At 35.7% G+C, this 20329-nt stretch overlaps 2 protein-coding genes across 3 annotated transcripts in view; one reads left to right on the top strand and one right to left on the bottom strand.

The window, feature by feature from the left end:
- Window positions 1–5631: 5631 nt before the first annotated feature.
- Window positions 5632–20329, bottom strand: part of LOC128863280 (alpha-tocopherol transfer protein-like) — a 59156-nt gene continuing 44458 nt past the window's right edge. The window contains exons 1-8 of one of the 2 annotated variants that reach the window (XM_054102381.1): window positions 12785–13002; window positions 12509–12726; window positions 12311–12402; window positions 7755–7908; window positions 6851–6909; window positions 6530–6775; window positions 6209–6359; window positions 5632–6121 (exon numbers count right to left, since the gene is read on the bottom strand). In XM_054102381.1, the coding sequence (XP_053958356.1) occupies window positions 6075–6121; window positions 6209–6359; window positions 6530–6775; window positions 6851–6909; window positions 7755–7908; window positions 12311–12402; window positions 12509–12695 (936 nt within the window). In that variant the 5' untranslated portion in view covers window positions 12696–12726; window positions 12785–13002 and the 3' untranslated portion in view covers window positions 5632–6074. Of the gene's footprint in view, window positions 6122–6208; window positions 6360–6529; window positions 6776–6850; window positions 6910–7754; window positions 7909–12310; window positions 12403–12508; window positions 12727–12784; window positions 13003–20329 lie in introns of those variants that run through there. The other variant, XM_054102380.1, reaches the window with a different exon arrangement.
- LOC128863281 (uncharacterized) lies at window positions 8723–9453 on the top strand. Its single transcript, XM_054102382.1, has 2 exons — window positions 8723–9074; window positions 9135–9453. The coding sequence occupies exons 1-2, from the start codon at window positions 8956–8958 to the stop codon at window positions 9418–9420; spliced, it is 405 nt and encodes a 134-aa protein (XP_053958357.1). The 5' UTR covers window positions 8723–8955; the 3' UTR covers window positions 9421–9453.

Raw genomic sequence — 20329 nt, 5'->3', positions numbered from 1 at the left:
CATTTATCTGTCACTAAATCGTCTTCTTGAGCAAGTTTTGGTAGTTTTGGTACAGGCAAGAGTTCACTGTGATTTTGCGGGTAAGTCACTGAAGATACATTTGGATATTCGATTTTACATTTATTCTTCCCAGAATAACCAGAAGTATTTATACTACAAAAGTAACAATTAGTAAAATGATCTATTGGTTCTTTCCATATCATTGGAGTACCAAAAGACATGGAAGGACGCTGTCCTCGTCTCCATAAAAACAAATTTGATGTACAATGATTACAGCAAAAGTTTGGAGTCCAACTTTTATCAAAATTTATTATTTTTAAACTAAAATAATATTCATATGACTCTTTAGTAGCAGGAGTTAATGTGCGTCTCTGCTTTCTTGTCATAAACTGTCCACAAATGTAACAGAATAAATTTGGATCCGTTTTACAAACTCTAGGCATAGTAAAACCTGAGGAATCAGTTAAAGTATAAAAACCAAAAAACCTATATATTTGAAAAATATCTGATGTAGGTAAAGGTCAGATTCTAATATTAAGAAATTGAGATGTAGTCCTGAAAAAAACTGATGATAAAGAAACTTCGAAGATATTGATTGACCAATTTATGTTGAAGTGTCAATTAAAAATGAACTTTTTATCACAAAAGATATGTAAAGTGCAGTTCTGATAACATATATATCTAATATAAAAAAAGCACATATAAAAAAAAAAATTTCAATCCGACACTTTCAATTTTGAAATTACAACTTCCGAATCGTGCTAAGCAAACCCAATAACTAAAAACATGATAGGCAAAAGGTACAAGTCAGCGCACCACTATGATAAGGCTAACTAGCCTGCATGGCTGCACCTATGAAAATCGTGCGCGAGCAGTTAAAAAAATTGTGCTACATCAAAATTTACAATTGATTCAGGGTATTTTCGATTTGGATCTTATAACTGAAGGTTCAGGCTTCAGTTTAAGGCTAGGTAGAAGCTTCCATCACCTCAGGTTCATCCACTACATTTGGTCAAAAATGGTCAAAAACACGTTTTTTTGACTTTTTGAACTAATTTTTTTCAAAATCTTGACGTGATGGAAACTTTTTAAGGTCAGATTCGTATTCAGCGATGAAAAATCTATAAGATAGGCCGGGTCCGATGCTTGAATCATTTTCAGTGTCGACCTGTGTTATCAGACGATTCCTCAGGTCGTTTCATTACGCCATATTTCATTCGCTGCTCCTACAATTTAAGATAAGTAGCTTACATGTCTGTTATGATATGCCTATGTCAGGCATTATTAGGTGAAATTACTCAACCATCTCGTTAAGAGATGTGCGGTATTTCATGGCTACCCTGGAGAATGTCGACAGTTTTGTGATGGATTTTATCGCTTTCTGGCTATGTGAAAGCAATGACAAAGTTATCGAGGCACACTCGCCACTAGCGAGACAATTCTTATTAGACTGTGTTCAGATAGGAGGGAAAAGGCAGAGTGGCACCGAGTTACTCGTGCTCGGACAACACGCTTGGCGTTCTGTTTCTTCCGAGTGATGTTGTTGACTGTATACTTTTCCTGTGCTTTCAAAACGGAGATTTGGCTCAATCTGATGCTGGCATAACCGCAATAGCCTGATAGGGTAGAGCACAGGATTGCCACTCGTCAAACATTTCTTAAAAATTAAAATTAAAATTTTTGCAACTTAAAAAAGCTACCTAAATTTACTTTAACCTAGTAAAAATCAAGTTCAATAGAATGAAATAAATAAATATAAAAAAGCTAAGAAAAGTTAAGAAGTAATCAGTTACAGTGGGTTTGTTTTTGTTTTCTACTTTTTGAATATGCGACGCCGTTTTAGAACGCTTTTTAAGTGTGCAAAGTGGTTACCAAGTGCCTCTCCACACGAACTACAACCACCTGCTTTTGCACCTTCTTCTTCCAATCAGGAAAATGCCTGAAACCATTCACTTCTTATTTTCCTCCATTGCTTTGCTTTTATGCTAAAAACCCAATCTTAACGTTACATTTCTTGTAATTCTTCTTGTTATTGTTTGTTGTAGTAGCATAAACATTTCCCATACTTATATACGGGGAATGCTGCTGGAGTGACAGTCCTTGACCAGATATAAATCTGGATCGTTCCAGTAACGTAGAACCAACTGTCGTGGGAATGTAATTCTTCTTCTTCACTGCTGCTGTTATCGGCTTCTAAAAGCCTAGGCTTCTTAACTAAACATCTAACTGGTAATATGAAGAATGTTCGAAAAAAAAATTTGTAAAATTTCATTATCAAATAAGTCACCTATCCATGCAAGCATCTCCAATTCTTACAACGCAAAAACTTTCAACTGAAACAACTTAAACTTTTCGCGCGAGTTTGCAGAAAAAAGGATGACAATAGTCAGAAGATGCCGAAATCAGTCAATGAATTTGACGAACTGCTGTATTACCTGACAAATTTAAATAATTTTTCTGCAAATCAAAGTTTCCTTGCCAAGTAACCAAGCAATTACAAAGTTACCTATATATGTTTTTCCATAAAATTTATTAGACGTATCAGCTAACTTGTTTGATATTATAATTTTTTAATTAAATTCTTTACTCAACTAACTATAATCTGTGTACAATTAAATATTCTGGTCACCTTCCTTAAACAATTTGGTTTGTATCTGCACTATTTCCTGCATTGCTTGGCACCATTGGCGCCAAGTCCAACGCGATACAGCAAGACGTAAAAACATGGCATACACTTAGGCGTTCAATTTGATATGATTGTTTAACGGCTGAAATAAGCAAAGGAAGAAATTTATTTACAGAGAACTTGTAACAAAAACAAATTCTTTGGTATTTATATTATTATTATTATTATTATTATTATTATTATTATTATTATTATTATTATTATTATTACTATCGAAGGCTACCCTCAAATATTGGAGGGTGTCATACCGATAGAAATCCACACTCCAGCCCGCTAGAAATCCACACTCTAACGCCCAATATTGCACCTTTTCTATGATATCAATGTTATTATTTGCCTTCACCACTTTTTATTCGCACCCATACCCGAGAACGTAAATTCGAATTTACGAATTAAAAAAAAAAAATAGTGGTGTGTTTATAAATTTCCAAAGGGGTGTGCTGAGAGGAAATAGTATGGGCAGAGAACGTAAATTTGAAATTTATAAACACACCACTATTTTTTTTTTTGTTTTCAATAAAGTTCATACTACAATAAAAGCCACATAACTGAAGTTTTCAAACTTCGTACAAAATTTTCATTTATTTTTTTAATTCATTACAACTTTCAACTTTTTAAACAGAATTTTTAGAATTTTTCTGAATATGCAGTTTTATAACCCATTGAATTTTAGTATAACAAAGGGCAAGTTGCATGTGGCTACAAAATACTCCTAGTTTTTGCCAATGTTTTTCGCGGAATATTACGCCATACACACCTATGCTAAATTTTTTTGATATGGAAGAGAAAGCCTATCACCGTCAGAGGTAAGAATTAGTGGTGGTTAGGGCAAGTAGAATAGCTTGTGCCCTTCCTAAAGCTGTTCACCCTGCGCTTTTTTTTTTGCCGGGACATCTAGCAAGCGCAGCACTCAGACATTAATTAAGTCCATTGTACTAACTTCGGATTCCCTTTTAATTTTCTTTAAATCTACCCGACCTCCGAAGAAATGTAAGTAGATCTTGTGGTGCCAAGGAGCCAAGGTGGTCGCTTCTTAACACATCAGTGCCAAAGACCTCAAGCCTGATTCCAGCGAAGTTCTACCCCGCACAGAAAGCGTTCCACCGCCTCATCCACCTCTTCACAAGCTGGGCAGAGTGCACTGTCTGAGATGCCTACCTCATAGAAAGTGGCCCGTCATCAGTCCAACCAGCCATCTGCACTCACTTTTGCTTAATGACAGAAGGATTTGGGACAGTCGGTCGGACATGACAGGTAACATCAGTTTAGTCCATCTGCTGCCTCTCTCAGCCTGCCAAGGTCGCTTGTGGGTTGTAGTTACCCATTTACTAACCGTGGCTTTGATGTCCGCAGAACGGAGTGGCAAAACGGGCTCTGGACCAAAGAAGTTCGTCTCAGAGCCCATCTTAGCTAAGTAGTCAAAGGTCTCGTTACCCACGCTACCCATACCATGTCCGGGGACCCCTGTTAGAATCAGGCTATTATGCCTACCGACATAGCTCAGCCTGGATTTACAGGACTCGACTACTCCTGATGGGGTTGGGGGCTGTCTAAGGCCATAAGCGCAGCTTGGCTTTCGCTGCAGATACATAGAGATCTGCCTCTCCATTTGTTTTCCGCAACAAAGCTCATCGCCTCTTGAACTACTGGATTCCACGTAGACCCCAGAGCCGGGGCCATGTTCGGTCCTGGAGCCATCTGTGAAAATGAGGAAACAGTGTTTTTGTTGGGCTCATTTTCTTAGTTTGACACCTGAGCCTCTGGCAGCACTACACTGTATCTCTTCTAAAGTACGACTCTTGATGGCATGGAATCAAGGGACATGGAGAGAATCGTTGATTCGAAGTCCATGCCTTCTGTGTTTTAGAATGCCGAACAGGGGCCACCAAGCGTCTATATTGGCTTTATTATGGAATTTTATAGAAGGGCTTTGTAGTTTAATTTTAATACACATTTTAGGTATATTAACAAATTTGAGTGTGAATTTTTCAAATTTGTTTATTTCGAGTGTTTTTTTTTTTTGGCTGCATGTGATTTTTCAATATCGATAACTATGAGCAGCTGAGAACGACAAACTGTGTTGGCATTTCTGTTCAGTAAGGTTTGGTAAGTCATCATGAATCGTTTAATACCCGAACAACATTTCCAAATTGTGAAACTTCACTTTAAAAAAATCTGCTCGCAAAGTTCATAGAGTACTGGCGGCATAATTGGTCTTCTTTCTTTCGAAATGAAAAAGGAGCTGCCGTTACGATGAAGGGCGAGTGCTATCGGGCCATGTTGACTGAATTTTTTTTTCCAAAAATTAATCAGCCAACCATCGACGACATTTGGTGCTAACAAGACGACACAACTTGCCGTACAGCGCACTTAACAATCGATTTATTGAACTAATCGAATGAACCATGCAACTCACAGCCACCGCGGACATATGCCGGATATCATATTCAAAGAATAAAAGTCATGAAATTATCTAACAGATTATGATACAAAAATAATTCTCACAATATTTCTGTTTTGTATTATCATTTTAAGTTCTCAAGCTATTAAAAAAAAATCCTTTAACTTTTTGACAAAAATTTGTGTCTTCCAGGCAAGGTGTCTATCCAAGTGTATGCCATGAAACTCAAGGTTATTATTTAAATCAATAGCTGGAAATGTCACCTGTATATATTTTTACCCATTCACTGCAATTCCCCAGTACGTTTTAACCTTTCTTCCCCTTTTTCGAAAAACACGGAGACTAAAATTTAGCATTTAACTAGGCCTTACAAACATTTGACCTGAGAAAGCAAGAAGTTTTAACGGGTCTAATAATTTCATTCTCAATTGTAATTATTGCGTTCCTAGACTTTTTCTCTCGCAGTGTTATCTCTGTCAGAAACGCAAGACCGAAATGTGTGTGGCTGGGAGAACTTAAAAGACGTGCTCAAGCTGTTTTGTTCACTCTTTAATAATTTTATTTATATTTTATTTATTTTTTCTATTTTACAAACATCACCAAAAGTCTTAACCTATTAACTAGACTCTAAAAAATTAATAAATTTCATTAATCGTACTGAACATTTACTATATTGTTTCTATTTTTGTTCTTTATTTTCCTTTGTTTTTGAAGGTAAAATGGTGCATATTGGCAAGCATTAGAATTTTTTTTTTTCATAAAATATACACTCACAATACCTCTCTGGTTGTACATAGTTTCACTAAAGAATTCTTCAATATCACATCAGTTAACTATAAAAAATAATTAAACACAAATACAAAATTGCTATGTATTTACAACAACAGGAGCAAAACTAGTACCAACAACATTTAGAATTCAATTTTAGATATATATGTGTGTATGTATATGTGTGTAGATGTAGAGTAGGTGCACGGGTATTCTGCACTATTTCTTCATTTTATAGTCTTCTGTGTAGCCGTAAGAGTCCGCCACTGCAAAGGAGATAAAAGCAAAATTAAATAACAAAATATAGGGCAAAAAGGCAAAAACAAAATTATGTGAAAATAACTGCGTCTTACATTCATAATCAGCTGAGTAACATTCGAAGAAGTCGCCCAACAACTTGCCGGAAGGCTGTTCCCAAGTACCCGTGCCACCATATTTCGCAGGCAGCGCGTTCTTATCGATATGCGACGTCAGCGACTTCCAATCCTTGCCATGGAAGAAAATCTAAAACAAAGAAACCGCATTTTTACAATCAATAAAAAAACAAAACATTACAACTGCACAGCATTTGCAACTTTTATCAAAATATAATTTTTTTTATTTTTATTGTTTTTTATCTGTATCCCTTGTGCTCCGTAATAGCATTTTTAATATTTTGTTCACTTTTTTCTTACCCGCTTCCGCAGCTTCTCGCGTATGAATGGCTTGAAGATAGCAAATAGCATATTGAAAATATACGAATTATTAACTATATGTACCGCCTTCAGACGCATGCAAATACATTCTTGCACATAGTCCAGCAGCATGGCAGCGAAAGAGGGTGTAAACTGCATCACGTGGCTCATGGGTAGGTCCTCCATATCGATAATGACTAGAGCACCGCAAATCTGCGATAGTGGTTCAGCCATGGAGCCCAAAACCTGGTGGTGGAAGTAGGAGAAAATTGTAAAATAAAAGATTCCGAAAATGAGATTCGAAGAGAGCAGCACACTCACTGTTAGCTGTATGGTGCGGAAGAGATCAATGACAGGGGCGCGTGATGGTTTCCATTTTTCTATGAATAAAAAAACAAGCATTAATTAGTTAATGGTTATGGTTAATGGTTGTAAAGGGTTAAGGAGTAGCCCTTTAGCACTGCGACCATATTGATCTATTGTGCACCCTATGCTGTCTATTGACTGTTAAGTATGCTTATGAATTGTACCAGCTCCTTCTGAGGGAGTGATTGAAGGTCTTCATCTGTAAGCATGAACTTGTTTAAAAACCTTTTCCTTCTGTGTGTCAACCCCGGACATTCGATAATGAGATGTTCCATAGACTCCTCATCTTCGCAGCAGAATCTGCAGGTGCTGGTGTTAGTTATGCCTAATTTATGTAAGTGTTTGTTGCAGGTGAAGTGACCCGTGAGGGCGCCTGTAAGAGTGCGAATGCTCTTTTTGTTTAACGTGAGGGCCATGTTGGCTCTTTTAGCGTTGAAACTTAAGAAATTTTTGGAGTGTCTAAGACCCTCTACATTGTTCCAATGCTGAATTAATTAGTTATTATTTTTAATTTATTTTAAATAGTGGCAGTAAATATTAAAAAGTAGCAACTAACTATGCAAAGATGTTTTTTTTTACTATTATATTTATGTACAATTGTAGAGCTCTACAGTCTACACAGTATCTCCATCCTATACAATACGAAGTGCCGAATGTTAAGAGACCATTTCATAACTTCAGACTACTGAGTAACAGCTTTGCTATTCAACAACAAAAAACACTCACTATGCAATCTATAAATGATTTCACTGTAAGATTCTAATGACAAATTTAATTGATTTTTTGTTGTTGTTGTTTTTTAACTATTTATTTTTTTTTTATTTTATAATTATTAAATGAATAAAATTTAACCACTCACTTCCAGCCTCCAGAGCAAGTATTCGACGTCCATGTTGATCTCGGTTGGGAAAGAGCGACAGCAGATCCTCCTCAAAAACGTTGCGAAGTTTGCTGGGCACAATGTTCTCACAGGGAGCACCGTATTTCGCCTTCATGTGGTAGAAGTTTTTGAGCTAAATATAAAAAGAAGTTTGTTTTAGATAATAAAAAACATTGACAAGCATTCCGCATGCACTGCTGTGCCATTAAGGTAAGGTTCATACATATACACGAAAAAGCAGTGAACAACACAATAACAAATCATAAGTTATACTCATACTACTCAGAGAGCATACATTTTTTATTTCTGCATTGCCTGCTTGTTTCTGTTTAGTGGAGTTTAGCACACAGCGAACATACACACAAACAGCAATTTTTTGAAACATCTTCCTTTTGTTTTCAAAATTTCAATAGCAACAGGAAATAATTGAGAAGTTTGATTAACGCAGAATGATATTAAATATATGAAAGTTTTAAAGCAAAAAAACGGTACTCCAATGGGTTGTGTAATTTTTGATTTGTTGCAGATTGAAAATGAATTTTGTGATTTCCTAACACATTTGGGCTTATAGACGCGCAATTCAAGTCCATGCAATTCATGTCATTTATGTCTACAAAAACCTTCCAGGAGAGATTAGCTTCGAAAAACAAAAAGATATGTGCAAATCGGAGCTTAATCTGTGCGTAATTATTGGGTTTGTAAGCAACGAGGTTTTACACCGTGACCTGAAATTTTCAACAATAAATGAAGAAATCGGCAACATCAGTCAGAGAAACAGCAATCGCCTTACCACTCATCCAGATTTTCGAGCCAATAATTTATTAGAAAACAATTTTGCTTCGCTTAGAGTAAAATAATGCATGGCGAATACAGCAATTTAAGGTGAAACGTATGTATAAAATTATACATCCTGTTTCTTGTTAAACAATGGCCCCTATTATGAGCAACATTCGATCTTCGACTGTAGTCGAAAGTACTGATCGAACGAATTTTCATTTGGTATTATGGTGCTCATTCGTTGAAGAATAGGACTATTGTGAATTTCGATCGCTCGACGCATTTACAATAGATAATTTTTTCTCAGCTGATACAGCAAATCAAAATAAAAGAAAAACCGATTGTGTTGAAATTCTTTGCTAACATTATTTTTAAAAGGTAAAAAAAGTATTTTTTTGTGAAAATGAGTACAACGGAGTTGTGGTTCGACGATTCATCGGACGATGAAAGATTAGTGGAACTAGCTAGAAGTAGAAAACAGTTGAGGGACGCATCCAAGCACCTAGAAATGGCTTCCACTGAGTAAATTTAGAATTTTCAAAATGTGTTGACGTACTTAATATTACAGAAATTTCCTTACAGATTTTTAAAGAACTTTAGATTATCTAAAGAGCCGTTTGTGAACCTACTGTCCAGTACAGAAAACCAGTTGCAGCAGTGCACCCGAGCCAAATTGATTCCAAATATTTTAAAGCTAGCCACAGTTCTGCGAGTTTGTGCTCAGGGATCGTACCAATTGAGTATTGGTAATGAAGGTATGCTAGGACTTGCTCAACCCAATGTGTACGATGATGCTGAAGATATTGAATTGGAGTCAAATAACGGAGAATTAGAAAACATAAGAAATGAAATTTTGAGAATATTATAGAAAAATCTAAAAAGTATTAAATAGAAACCTTTACACCACCACACTTTCTGTTTTATTTTTGTTATAAATTTTCTTTATTCAATTATTCGTTATTCGAAAAAAATATGAAAATGTATTTCTATAAACATCACAAAAAAAAAACCATTATCAAGCTTAATCCATTTTGCTGCCCTTCTCACTGGTGGTCCCAAGCAATTCAGGTCCGTTGTAAATTCCTCCCATTTTTTTGCTCCTTGAAGTTTGGTGCAAATCCCTTTTGCGAATTGTGGATTCGCCTTTCTAAATGTTGTTTGGTACTCACGACTTTCGCCCTGCATAATATTAACAAAATTAGTATATATTTATTATTTGGTTACTATAAAACCATAAATAATCGCAAACAACTTACACTTTAACAAGTTTTCCCACTATACGCTACACGATCGAAAGCAAAATTGCATTCGACTCTAAATTCGGTAAACAACGAAAATTTCGATAGGGTTGCACCGCTCATAATACCAAATTGACATTCGATTTACGATCTTCGACAACCAGCGAATATCGAAGATCGAATACAACTCATAATAGGGGCCAATGTTTACAATTATGTAATGAATTCCACTGGGAACTTTTACTCAATGTCAATTTTCTTTTCTAAATTGTAACTAGAAGAAATACTGAATATTAATTTTAAATGATGGATTGTATGTAATAAATGGAGTTTAAAATAAAAAATATTAAAAATATTTATTTTCATTATTAGAAATGAATAAATTTACAATTTGAGGGGGGACAAGGTTGCGACGTGCACTGAAAGAAATTCTTTCCTCAAATAAAAAGAAATTGGAAGTGACAACACTACACGAAATTGCTTATATTTTTCTGCTATAAATACAAAGTGGCGCAAAATTAATCACCCTATCGGAAGATTTGGCGCCCGCGGTAGCCGAATGGGTTGGTGCGCGACTGCCATTCGGAATTCACAGAGAGAATGTCGGTTCGAATCTTGGTGAAGCATTAAAATTAAGAAAAACATTTTTCTAATAGCGGTCGCCCCTCGGCAGGCAATGACAAAATCTCCGAGTGTACTTCTGCCACGAAAAAGGTCCTCATAAAAATATCTGCCGTTCGGAGTCGACTTGAAGCTATAGATCCCTCCATTTGTGGAACAACATCAAGACGCACACCACAAATAGAAGGAGGAGCTCGGCCAAACACCCAAAAAGGGTGTACGCGTCAATTATATATATATATCGGAAGATTTGGCAGATTTATAATTTTTGCAAATGGTATCTAACGTTAATCATATTTGACGCTTGTGTAGTAGACAGCTGCAGAATACAAACAGACGAGTAATACGTAAGGTAAAATTAAAAATTTCAATCACTCAAAATATTATAATAATATTAATATATTTAATGAAAAAATAATTGGATAATTAATTTTGCGCCACCTTGTAAATACACAAACCCCTTCGGCTATGACGGCCGTCTTAGAGTACTAGAATCGCTTGAGGTACACTAGACAGGGCTAGTTTGCGCTTTTCGCAGTGGACGACGCTACAGACTTGTCAAAACACTATCATTTGATTTTGCCAGGATGTCTTCTGATGTCCCCACTACAGCATCTACATACATGACGAGGCCCATATGCTCCCTGTAAAGTATGATAGTATAAAAAACTGATCAGCAAGCAGTTCCTGTTAGGGTGCTACCGTAGGTCCCACCCATGCAAACACCTGCTTGAGTCTGAGCCACCTCCCAGGCATGTCCGGCACTTCCTCAATTACACAGACGAGATCCAGGACAAAACAGACCGACAACTACTGGATCGGACAGTGTAAAGACAGACAATCAACGACATTCATCGGTAGACCCTTACCACCTTCTTAAGCTCCCGACCCCCGAATACCGCCATCAAAGTCCAACCACCACCCATTGCAGACAAAGAGCTCCAACTTCCCCGAGAGTCTCGCTTAACCTTGGCACCATTACCTTCTGGAAACTGTAGCAGGTTAAACTCTTACCTATTCAGAATCGCCCCGACATACCAAACCTATCTCCAGCATGTGAAGGCACTCCGCACGACAGTAACCACCTTTTCACATGCTCCTTCAAACCAACTCATCTAACACCCCTCTCCCTCTGAACCTAACCTATCGAAACAGCAAGTTTCCTGGGCCTACCGTTAGATGAGCTAGACGAAGACGACCGGTGATTGCACTACACTGACAGGGCAAAGTTACTGCTACAACAACAACAATAACTAGAATCGCTTCAAATAAAAATTTTCCGCCTTAACACTTTATGTTCTAGCTATTAAAAGTCTAGCACTAACTAAAATAGGGAGCTAGAAATCCATTGTTTTTGCGTAAAATTTTTGGGAAAATTGTTTAAAACTGTTTCATGGTGGATCTTTAGTTTCTTAGGCGATGCTAAGACTACTTAAATGTCGGCGAACTTTGATTACTTCTGTGATTTTATCGACATTTTCTTTAACGTAAAAAATTACTGAACAGAATCGACGAAACCAAAATTGCATGTAATTAGCTGTTACAGCATCGGCACCATAAACACCATCCTCAATTTCAGCGGCCTGGCTTACATTTTCGCATTTTCGCCTTTATCAAGGAAAAACTTTGAAATGTACCGAATTTTCTCTTTGTTGGCTTCTTTTGTTAACACCCTGTAACTCTCAACTGAATGGAACAAACAAAAAAACAACAAAATAATTTTTTTAGTGTGAAAAGTCACCTTGACAACGAGCATAAACTTTAATTTGTTTGATCCATATTTTACGAGATATCGATCACTACAACCATCTACCAAGAAAATAATGTATTTATTTTTCCCCAAACTAATATTAAATTCTTAATTTTGAATCCCTCGCGTCCACATGCACTAACACTTACCCTCTTCAACGCCGATTCCGGATAATAATGGCATGGGCGCAGGAACATTTTCATATATTCATCATCCAACGGCAGGTTCAAGTGCTTTTCTTCTGTTCGTTGAAGAGAAGAAGAAATAAATTAATATTACGCAGATGAACAGAAATTAAGAGAGCTTTCACATCAGCTTTCAGCACTGCTTGCCGCGCGCAAACTTACCCTGTATCAGTTCACGCAATTTCTTAATGGCCGGTTCCATTATTTCTGGCACCTCACGCAATTCCCGACGCGCTATCTCCAACGCCCACTCGGGTGCCTCCTCTTTTTCCATGCGAAGAACAGCTGTGCCCAAATCGATGTAGGGCACCTGGTTATCATCGTATTGTATGCTGTCGGCCTTCACCATATTGCCAATTGATGTTGTTTGTGTGTAAATGCTGCAAAAATAAATAAAATAATTATTAAATTAAGGTGCAATAACAAGTTTGGTTTTACGCTTAAATTTATTTGTTGAGTAGTTAATTGTAATCTTGTCATTCTTCAAAGGCAATATAAAGTGTAGATTTCGCGAATAATAATTTTAATTGCATGTAATTTTTTATTTTTAAATACATAAGCAATACAAAAAAATTCCCCTGTTTTAAGCACAAATGTGTGTAATCAGTGTGTAGCTTGGCGGCTGATCCGCGCCTGAAGTTTGCGCTTTTATTGTCGTGCCATAACAAAACATAATGGAATAATGCAACACGTGGAACCGGTCATCCTAGCACATACATACATACATATTAGGTACCTGATATATAAGTACAGTATTGGCTAACCTTAAGCACCACATTTGAATTTTTTCATTTTATCGTAATTTTTTTATAATTTTAGTATTGCCAAATACTTAGTAATTTCATTACTTAGGTTCATAGATAAGCAGTTAATTATAATAATTTTAAGCGAGAAATCTAAATGAAAATTAAATGATGACAAACCCTTTGAAATTAGTATTATTCCCTGATGTCATTCCATTATTACGTAATGTCACCTGGGCGCCTCTAAAGCTTATAGAATTCATTTCATTTATTTGCTTAAGTCCATGGTTGCAAATCCTCACACGCTAGAGGTACCAGCGTTGTCTTAGAAATAATTCTAACTAACTCAAATTTCAAATAAAAAGCTACGCACATGCAAGCTTAGAGAAAAATATAGATCTAAGAGGAGTAAAATTCAAATCGAAGCACCTGGAGATGTTAATTAACTCACGAAATACCCTTGCAATGGAAGCAAAATTTAAATACACTGGAATCTTAATAACTCGTAATCCAAGAGACCATCAAAATGTTATGAGTTAAATTAATTAAGGCACTTTTGCAAAACGAAAACCAAAAGTAACCTTTAAAAGCGGTATACGAATTTTTTCCTATTTCGTTGATTTCGAGTTATAGCGAAATAGGAGTAATGAACACTAGACGTAGAGTAGCTTTTTCAAGCACGAATGCCTAGAAAAATATTAGCGAAGTTGTTAGGATAAGATAAAAATACGAATTATCGCAGAACCAAATTACATATATTTTATAGAAGTTGTCTAATAGCCTAGACAGGCGTCAAGCGTTAATCAGGATTACCGGCGCAGTTAACTCTGATTAAAATTTTAATTTGAAAGACCGTTGTAATGTTGATTAGTGGCAAATAAAAAATCTTTGCAATTTCTGAAACTGCTCCGAAATATCAAAACAGTTAATGTAATTTTGAACGGAATTTCCACTGTAAATAGATTGGACATGAAAGAAATAGTAAAGCGTCATGCTCTACGAATGAATGCTCTGCTTATCTTCTTAAGTTGCATACATCTGGGCGCAAGTGACATCAAACTGATGAGCATACACCGGACAGCCCTATAAAACGGAAGAGGATAAACGAAATTTAAAGGTTTAAAAGGCAAGCCAATAAAACTTCCGTGTACGCTTTTGATTCTATGGAAATAGGAAGAATAAATTAGAATTCCAATTAGCACATTCGACTCCAATACAAATATAGATATTAATAAAGTAAAAGCGTTTTTGCTTTGTTTTAAGAAATTGGCTTGTATGTTAATTTTCGTTCGAGGTTAAAAATTTTAACAACGCGTCAGCAATACGTAAAATTAGTAGAAAAAAATCCAATAAGTGGAGGTGAACAGATTTTGGAAAAATACTGCAGAGAAGCTTAAGTGCGCCATTTTTTTTTTTATTTTTTACAAAAGGTCATCCGTCTCCAAAGGATTAAATGTATCTCTCAATGTTGTCCACTATATTTGCAATATTCTTAAACTAAATTTTGCAGCCTTTCATACAAAAATATTACTATATATCGTCTGGAATAGATTTCATTTTATTCTGAAGAAAAGGAAAATATTTTCAAAATAAAGTATAACCATACTCGCTGGCGGAGACTCTTGCTCGATATCTTTGTTGTTGCTTTTACATGCATATTTTTCATCAAGTGAGAGAAGCAGAGAAGTAACGAATATAAAAGGCCTAATGATGACACCTGTCCCTTCATAATTGACTTAAAAGATAAAAAATGGCTCAGACTGCAGTCAGTGAGATATATAAAATCACTTTGCCTTAACGGAAACTGTGGCAGATTTACGAGGTTTAGTCAAAATCAAAATTGTGAGGGGAACTTCGGCTACCACGTCCAATCGGTCGTTACTCAGACGGCAACGAAATGACATTGTGTTAATTTTCTTTTTTTGTGTATCACAAACACATTCTTAGTTTTTTCGTAAGCAAACCGATTCATTTCCCCTACTACGTCAGCCCATCAGATGATTCTGTCTAATTAGCTGAGAGCCGGCTAACGGCCTGATATTGGTCACACCCAAGAATGATAGAAACAATATTGCGCCCATTAGAAAGTGCGTGACATCAAATTAGCTGAGTTGTGCAGTATGACCAACCATTTGCCCTTCGCAATAAATTTAGTGCTTTTATTTATTTCATACCCAAAATGCGAACATTTTTAAGTTTGGTGTTTTTAAAAGCTATCGAAACTGTAAGTTAAAAAAAAAACAGTATTATTAAACAAAAGAAGGTTAAAACAGGTCAGTCTGAGAAGATTTTAGTGCTAATGAAAATTTGTTGAACAAATTCGCTGAGCGCAAAGTAACGGTACCACGATAGGCGCCATCTCATTATTCTTTCCATCATGGGTCACACCATCAAAAATTGTTTCACCATACGTACATAGATAACACTCTATCCATGTTGCTTTACAGTTATTTTCAATACTTAAGATTCAGTATTTCTCGTGTTGGTCCGCGTAAGCATCTTATTCTAACTGGAAGATTTATAATTTTTGCAAATGGCGTCGTATGCCGATAATTTTGGACACTTGAAACGTGATAGCCGCAGCATACAAACAAATAAGCAAAAAAGTGCTTTAATGTCACAATAAAGGTTTCCATGACTCAAACTAATTTTTTTTCTTTTTATTTAGCAAAAGTTATTCAAAATCAAAATTGTATGATTAATTTTGTGTCACTTGGTACTCAGCTTCGTCAGTCTTCTATTTTCAAACACTTCAGTCGAGGTGAACTTTGGCGGTTCTAAACCTGACTTTCTTGTTCTTTTACGATATGGAATATATTTTTGCAGATTAATCCGTCTAATGTTGCTCTTCTTTTTTTCTTCTATTCGTTCAATTCTAATTTTTATCTTTTTTAATTAATCTGAATACTTCTTTAGTGCCATTTTTCTTATTCCACCTGAAGCTGGCAAAAAATACATTTTTACATGAAATAGTATTCATATCTGGTGAAACACGCGCTTGTAGAGAATACTGATGAGTGGAGTCCAAAGTCGCTGTGATGTACTAAAATTGTCGAATAGAATTCAAATTCAATTTTACCCATTTTGTTTAGTGGATTTAAATATTTTTTATTTCATTTTTTTAAATTTTTTTTTTAAACAGATTAATTAAATTTCGTCAATACTGTATGTGCAGACGTATATGTATGTATGTGTGTATGTATGAATACAAAATAATGCATTCTTTTTCCAATTCAGAGAATGAGTAGCTGCGGACGAAATGTTAAAATACTCACTTAAACACAAATTTAATTAATGGCACTCGTAGTGCATTTTGTGCGAGTTCTTAAGAGCGAGTAATCAAAGCCGCTCGCTATGACATAAATACATACTTACAAACATATTTTCGCAAGAATTAGACATTTTTAATTTAACAAAAACAAAAAGAGTATTTCTGCTCAATTTGCTGAATTTGAATTTCACGAGTGCCGTAAATCGCGACGATGCATTCCACTCCCATTGTTTGTTTATATTACGCTTCGGTTCTATTATCTAATATTTATACCGAAATATACGAGTGCTTACACTCCTCAATTTTTTAACAGTTTTTACCAGTTTTTCTTTGTTTTTTTTTTATATTAATTTTTTTTCATTATCTAACAAAAACCTATAAATCCCAGTTTTAAATTTTGTACAATACAAAAATTAATTAATTTTCATCGCAATTCTGCGGAATATTTATTATAATTAGAATTTCTAGAAAGATTATTGATTTGCAGTTTTATAGCTTATTAAATTTTAATATAATAAAGTTCAAGTGCAAGCTTACTAAAAAATGCCGCTGATTTTTTTTTTAATTTTTTAGCTGACGGTGTTATGCACTTTTTGCAAATAAAAAAATTACTTTGTACATACAAGGTTGTTGTCATGAAATACATAAAAATGATTTGAGTCAGTAAATTTGACTCGAAATCGGAAGTCGAAGCAGAGGTTTTCTCTAAATTAACAAATTTATCTATTTACTTAAAACTGCCGAATACTGCTAGTGTTTTTCAGGCAGAAGTCTTTGAGATCCAACGTTTTGTTCTGAGCTTTTTTGATAAATAAGTTGTGCAATTCCTCTTTAATATTAATATTAATGTTTTTCTTAATCAATAATAATAATAATAGTTCCTATTTAACAACAGTTAGGGTGATGCCGGTAACAGGGTAAGAAACCTCTGATACCAATTCAGTCGACCATTTCCTGGCAAGCTCATCAGCAATTGCATTTCCCTCTATATTCCTTTGTTCTGGAATCCAGGGAAGAGAAATGTTACCAGCATACCCAAGAGATTTGATCTCTACCCTGACTATGGAAAGAAATGTTAATATCTCATTTATTTCTGTGTCACCAATAGTTACTTTCACTTTCCAGAGAAAATATCCTTTTTTTATCCAAAAACTTAAGAACATTTAGAACCTTTGCAGAGCCTTATCGAAGAAATTTTGGCGTATAGGTATGATTATATAAAACGACGTTGAACGCTAGGGTAAGCTGCGTCAGGATCGGAAAGGACCTCTCCGAGTCGTTCGATACCAAGCGAGGTTTAAGACCCACCCGACCCCTCTTCCTACTGTTTTGCTACACACAATCGGCATTTCATGTCTAAGGCGAAGAAATCACACTTTGATGGAGATACGCGACGGGCTTACAATCAGATAAGGCTTAAGTCATAAGCGATTCAGTAAAAATCATGTTTTTATAAAAAATTGTTCTTTCGTAAGATTAATAATTATTAAAAAGCTCGAAGTGAAATCTGCAAATTATGCGAATAGTTATAACGCAAAATTTTTAAAGGATTATATATACGAGTATATAATTGGCTTTGGATTTTTGGCTGAGCTCCTCCTCCTATTTGTGGTGTGCGTCTTGATGTTGTTCCACAAATGGAGGGATCTACAGTTTTAAGCCGACTTCGTACGGCAGATATTTTTTAAGAGGTGATTTTTCTTGACAGAAATACATTCGGAAGTTTGCTATTGCCTGCCGAGGTATTTGGAAAGGATTGGTCTAGTAGAATTAGAATAATGGCACATAACGACTTCGAAAATAAATAGTAAAAAAATAAAATACTTTAAACTCGAGTAAGTATAGGAATAAGACCTGAAACAACGGACGCTCAAATATTTATCCTTAACTTGCCAATTTTCCAAACTTCTTCAATCACCTTCTAAAATTAAATAAAAGTTGAAATACCTTGTCCTCTTTAATAGCATCCGCTTTATTTGAATCATTCACACTCGTTCGCTTTCTTTTACCTTCCCTACTTTCTACCACTCAACTACAATCGTTGGCATATAGGTTAGGTTAAGTTTGGCAGCCGCATCGCTCATAGAGACAACGATGCCACTTAGGCCACGAAATGGGTCCGTTGTGAGCCACGGGGGCTGGGCTACATTTCCCTCTCCATATTGAACCATCCTGAGCTTTTAACCAACCGTAAAAGGTTGTTGATACCTAAAGTGTATAGATTATCTATATTCGTTAGAAGTAGGAACTTAAATATCGGTTCCTGGTTCTGGCTAGAGCTGGGCATGTGAAAAAAAGCGGTTGAATAGTTTCCATTGGCATATAACTAGTGGAAACGCTGCGAAAGCTTTCTCGATACACTCAAAACAGTTGCCTATCTACCGTAGTTAGTCAGAGCAATTGCCCTACACTAGAATTATCATCAAACTTATGAAATACCCGATGCACACCTCACGGTCATTTCGCATTACTTGGGTCGTTTGAACAGTCCGTACAAAAATATAAACTATTAATTTTTTTTTTCGACATAGTCTCCTTTTCGACTTATGCACTTAGTTCAGCGCTGTTCTAGTTTGCTGATCGCTTCCGAATAATAGGATTTGTCCAAGTCTGGAAAATACGTTTCTACCATCACATCCTCTTTCTTCAGCCAGCCATTTCTTTAAATTGAGGAGCAAATAGCAGTCTGAGTGATTTGAGTGAGCTAAGTCTGGAGAATAGGGGAGATGTGAAACGAGTTGGAACCTCTTTTCCATTAATTTTGCGACCTCAACTGCTGAGGCGCGAGCTGGTGCATTGTCGTGATGGAAAAAGAAAATCACTCGACTTTCTCGGTTCAACCGAATGCCAAACAAAAAGAAATAGACCGATCTGGCTGAAACTTGGTGTGCGTTCTTGCAAGAGATGCTGCTAACTAAACATAATCTCGATACGCGCCAGCAGTGCCACCTCTCTGACTTTGCACGAAGTTTTCAAAGGACCCTCGCTTGCTTCGCTTTCTTATAATTCAAAGTAGAATGCAGTGGTACTGCTAATTGATTTTAGAGACTTTTAAGTAATAAAAGGTCTGAACTAAGCTGACTGAGGATATTACATAGAATATTCAAGCGAACCGCACTATTTATTTTATTATCGCATTCGCCCAGCACAGCCTTGCAATTCTCAACAGCTTTTTTATAGACGAGCCGTGAGTTGCGAAATCATGAATAGGCTATTCTCGACAGCCCCTACCACAGAGTAATTGAGCTTTAATAAATGAAATAATAAACGAGCACACCCCGAATCATAAATTAACTTCCCTCACTCCTCAATAGGAACTGGAATCCGTAACGCAAAACTAAACGATTATCAATAAATGATCTACAGGCATTACTAAGCGCAATAAAAAACCAGTATTTCTCTAATATAATATTATAAAATTTACAAAAGTATTATAAAATTCTAAAAATGTACATAATAATCGGAATATTCCAGTTGTGTACTAAAATTATTGCACCTTGCACAACTTAAACCTGGTTAATCCCTCTTGAACCACAATTATCGCAAAATGCTCCGTTACCTCCTCAGCTGCATGACTATACACATAAGTGCATACATATGCATGTATGTAGGTATGTATGCTCGTCTACACAGATACCCGTGAATGCTATAAATTGTAAATATTAATTATTTTATTAAGGCTTTCATCCACATTGCGTTTAAAGGCTGACGACAATTTTAATTGTCTGTTGAGGAATAACAAATTATATTGTCAAACAGTTAATTTATATTATATGTGCCTGTGTATGCATGGGTATGCACCTTATACTTATTGGTATTCCAACTGCTATTTAATTCAGTCTACACTCGCACAATCGCATTAAAATGAACAAATGTATAATTTGCAGATTTGTGTAGTAAACAGCTATTAGATTTGAATCCAAATAACTACTTAAATACTCACGTCCACACATACACAGATACATAAAT

Source organism: Anastrepha ludens, chromosome 5, assembly GCF_028408465.1.
Source record: "Anastrepha ludens isolate Willacy chromosome 5, idAnaLude1.1, whole genome shotgun sequence".
NCBI classification, from domain to species: domain Eukaryota; kingdom Metazoa; phylum Arthropoda; class Insecta; order Diptera; family Tephritidae; genus Anastrepha; species Anastrepha ludens.
The sequence above is the reverse complement of the archived record's forward strand: the minus strand, read 5'-3'. Positions and strand labels throughout refer to the sequence as shown.

What these genes read in the sequence shown, in the direction of transcription:
- LOC128863281 (XM_054102382.1), top strand. Translation starts at nt 8,956, where the DNA reads ATGAGTACAACGGAGTTGTGGTTCGACGATTCATCGGACGATGAAAGA. An exon ending in CTAGAAATGGCTTCCACTGA is followed by an intron (nt 9,075 to 9,134) that starts GTAAATTTAGAA and finishes ATTTCCTTACAG; the next exon opens with ATTTTTAAAGAACTTTAGAT.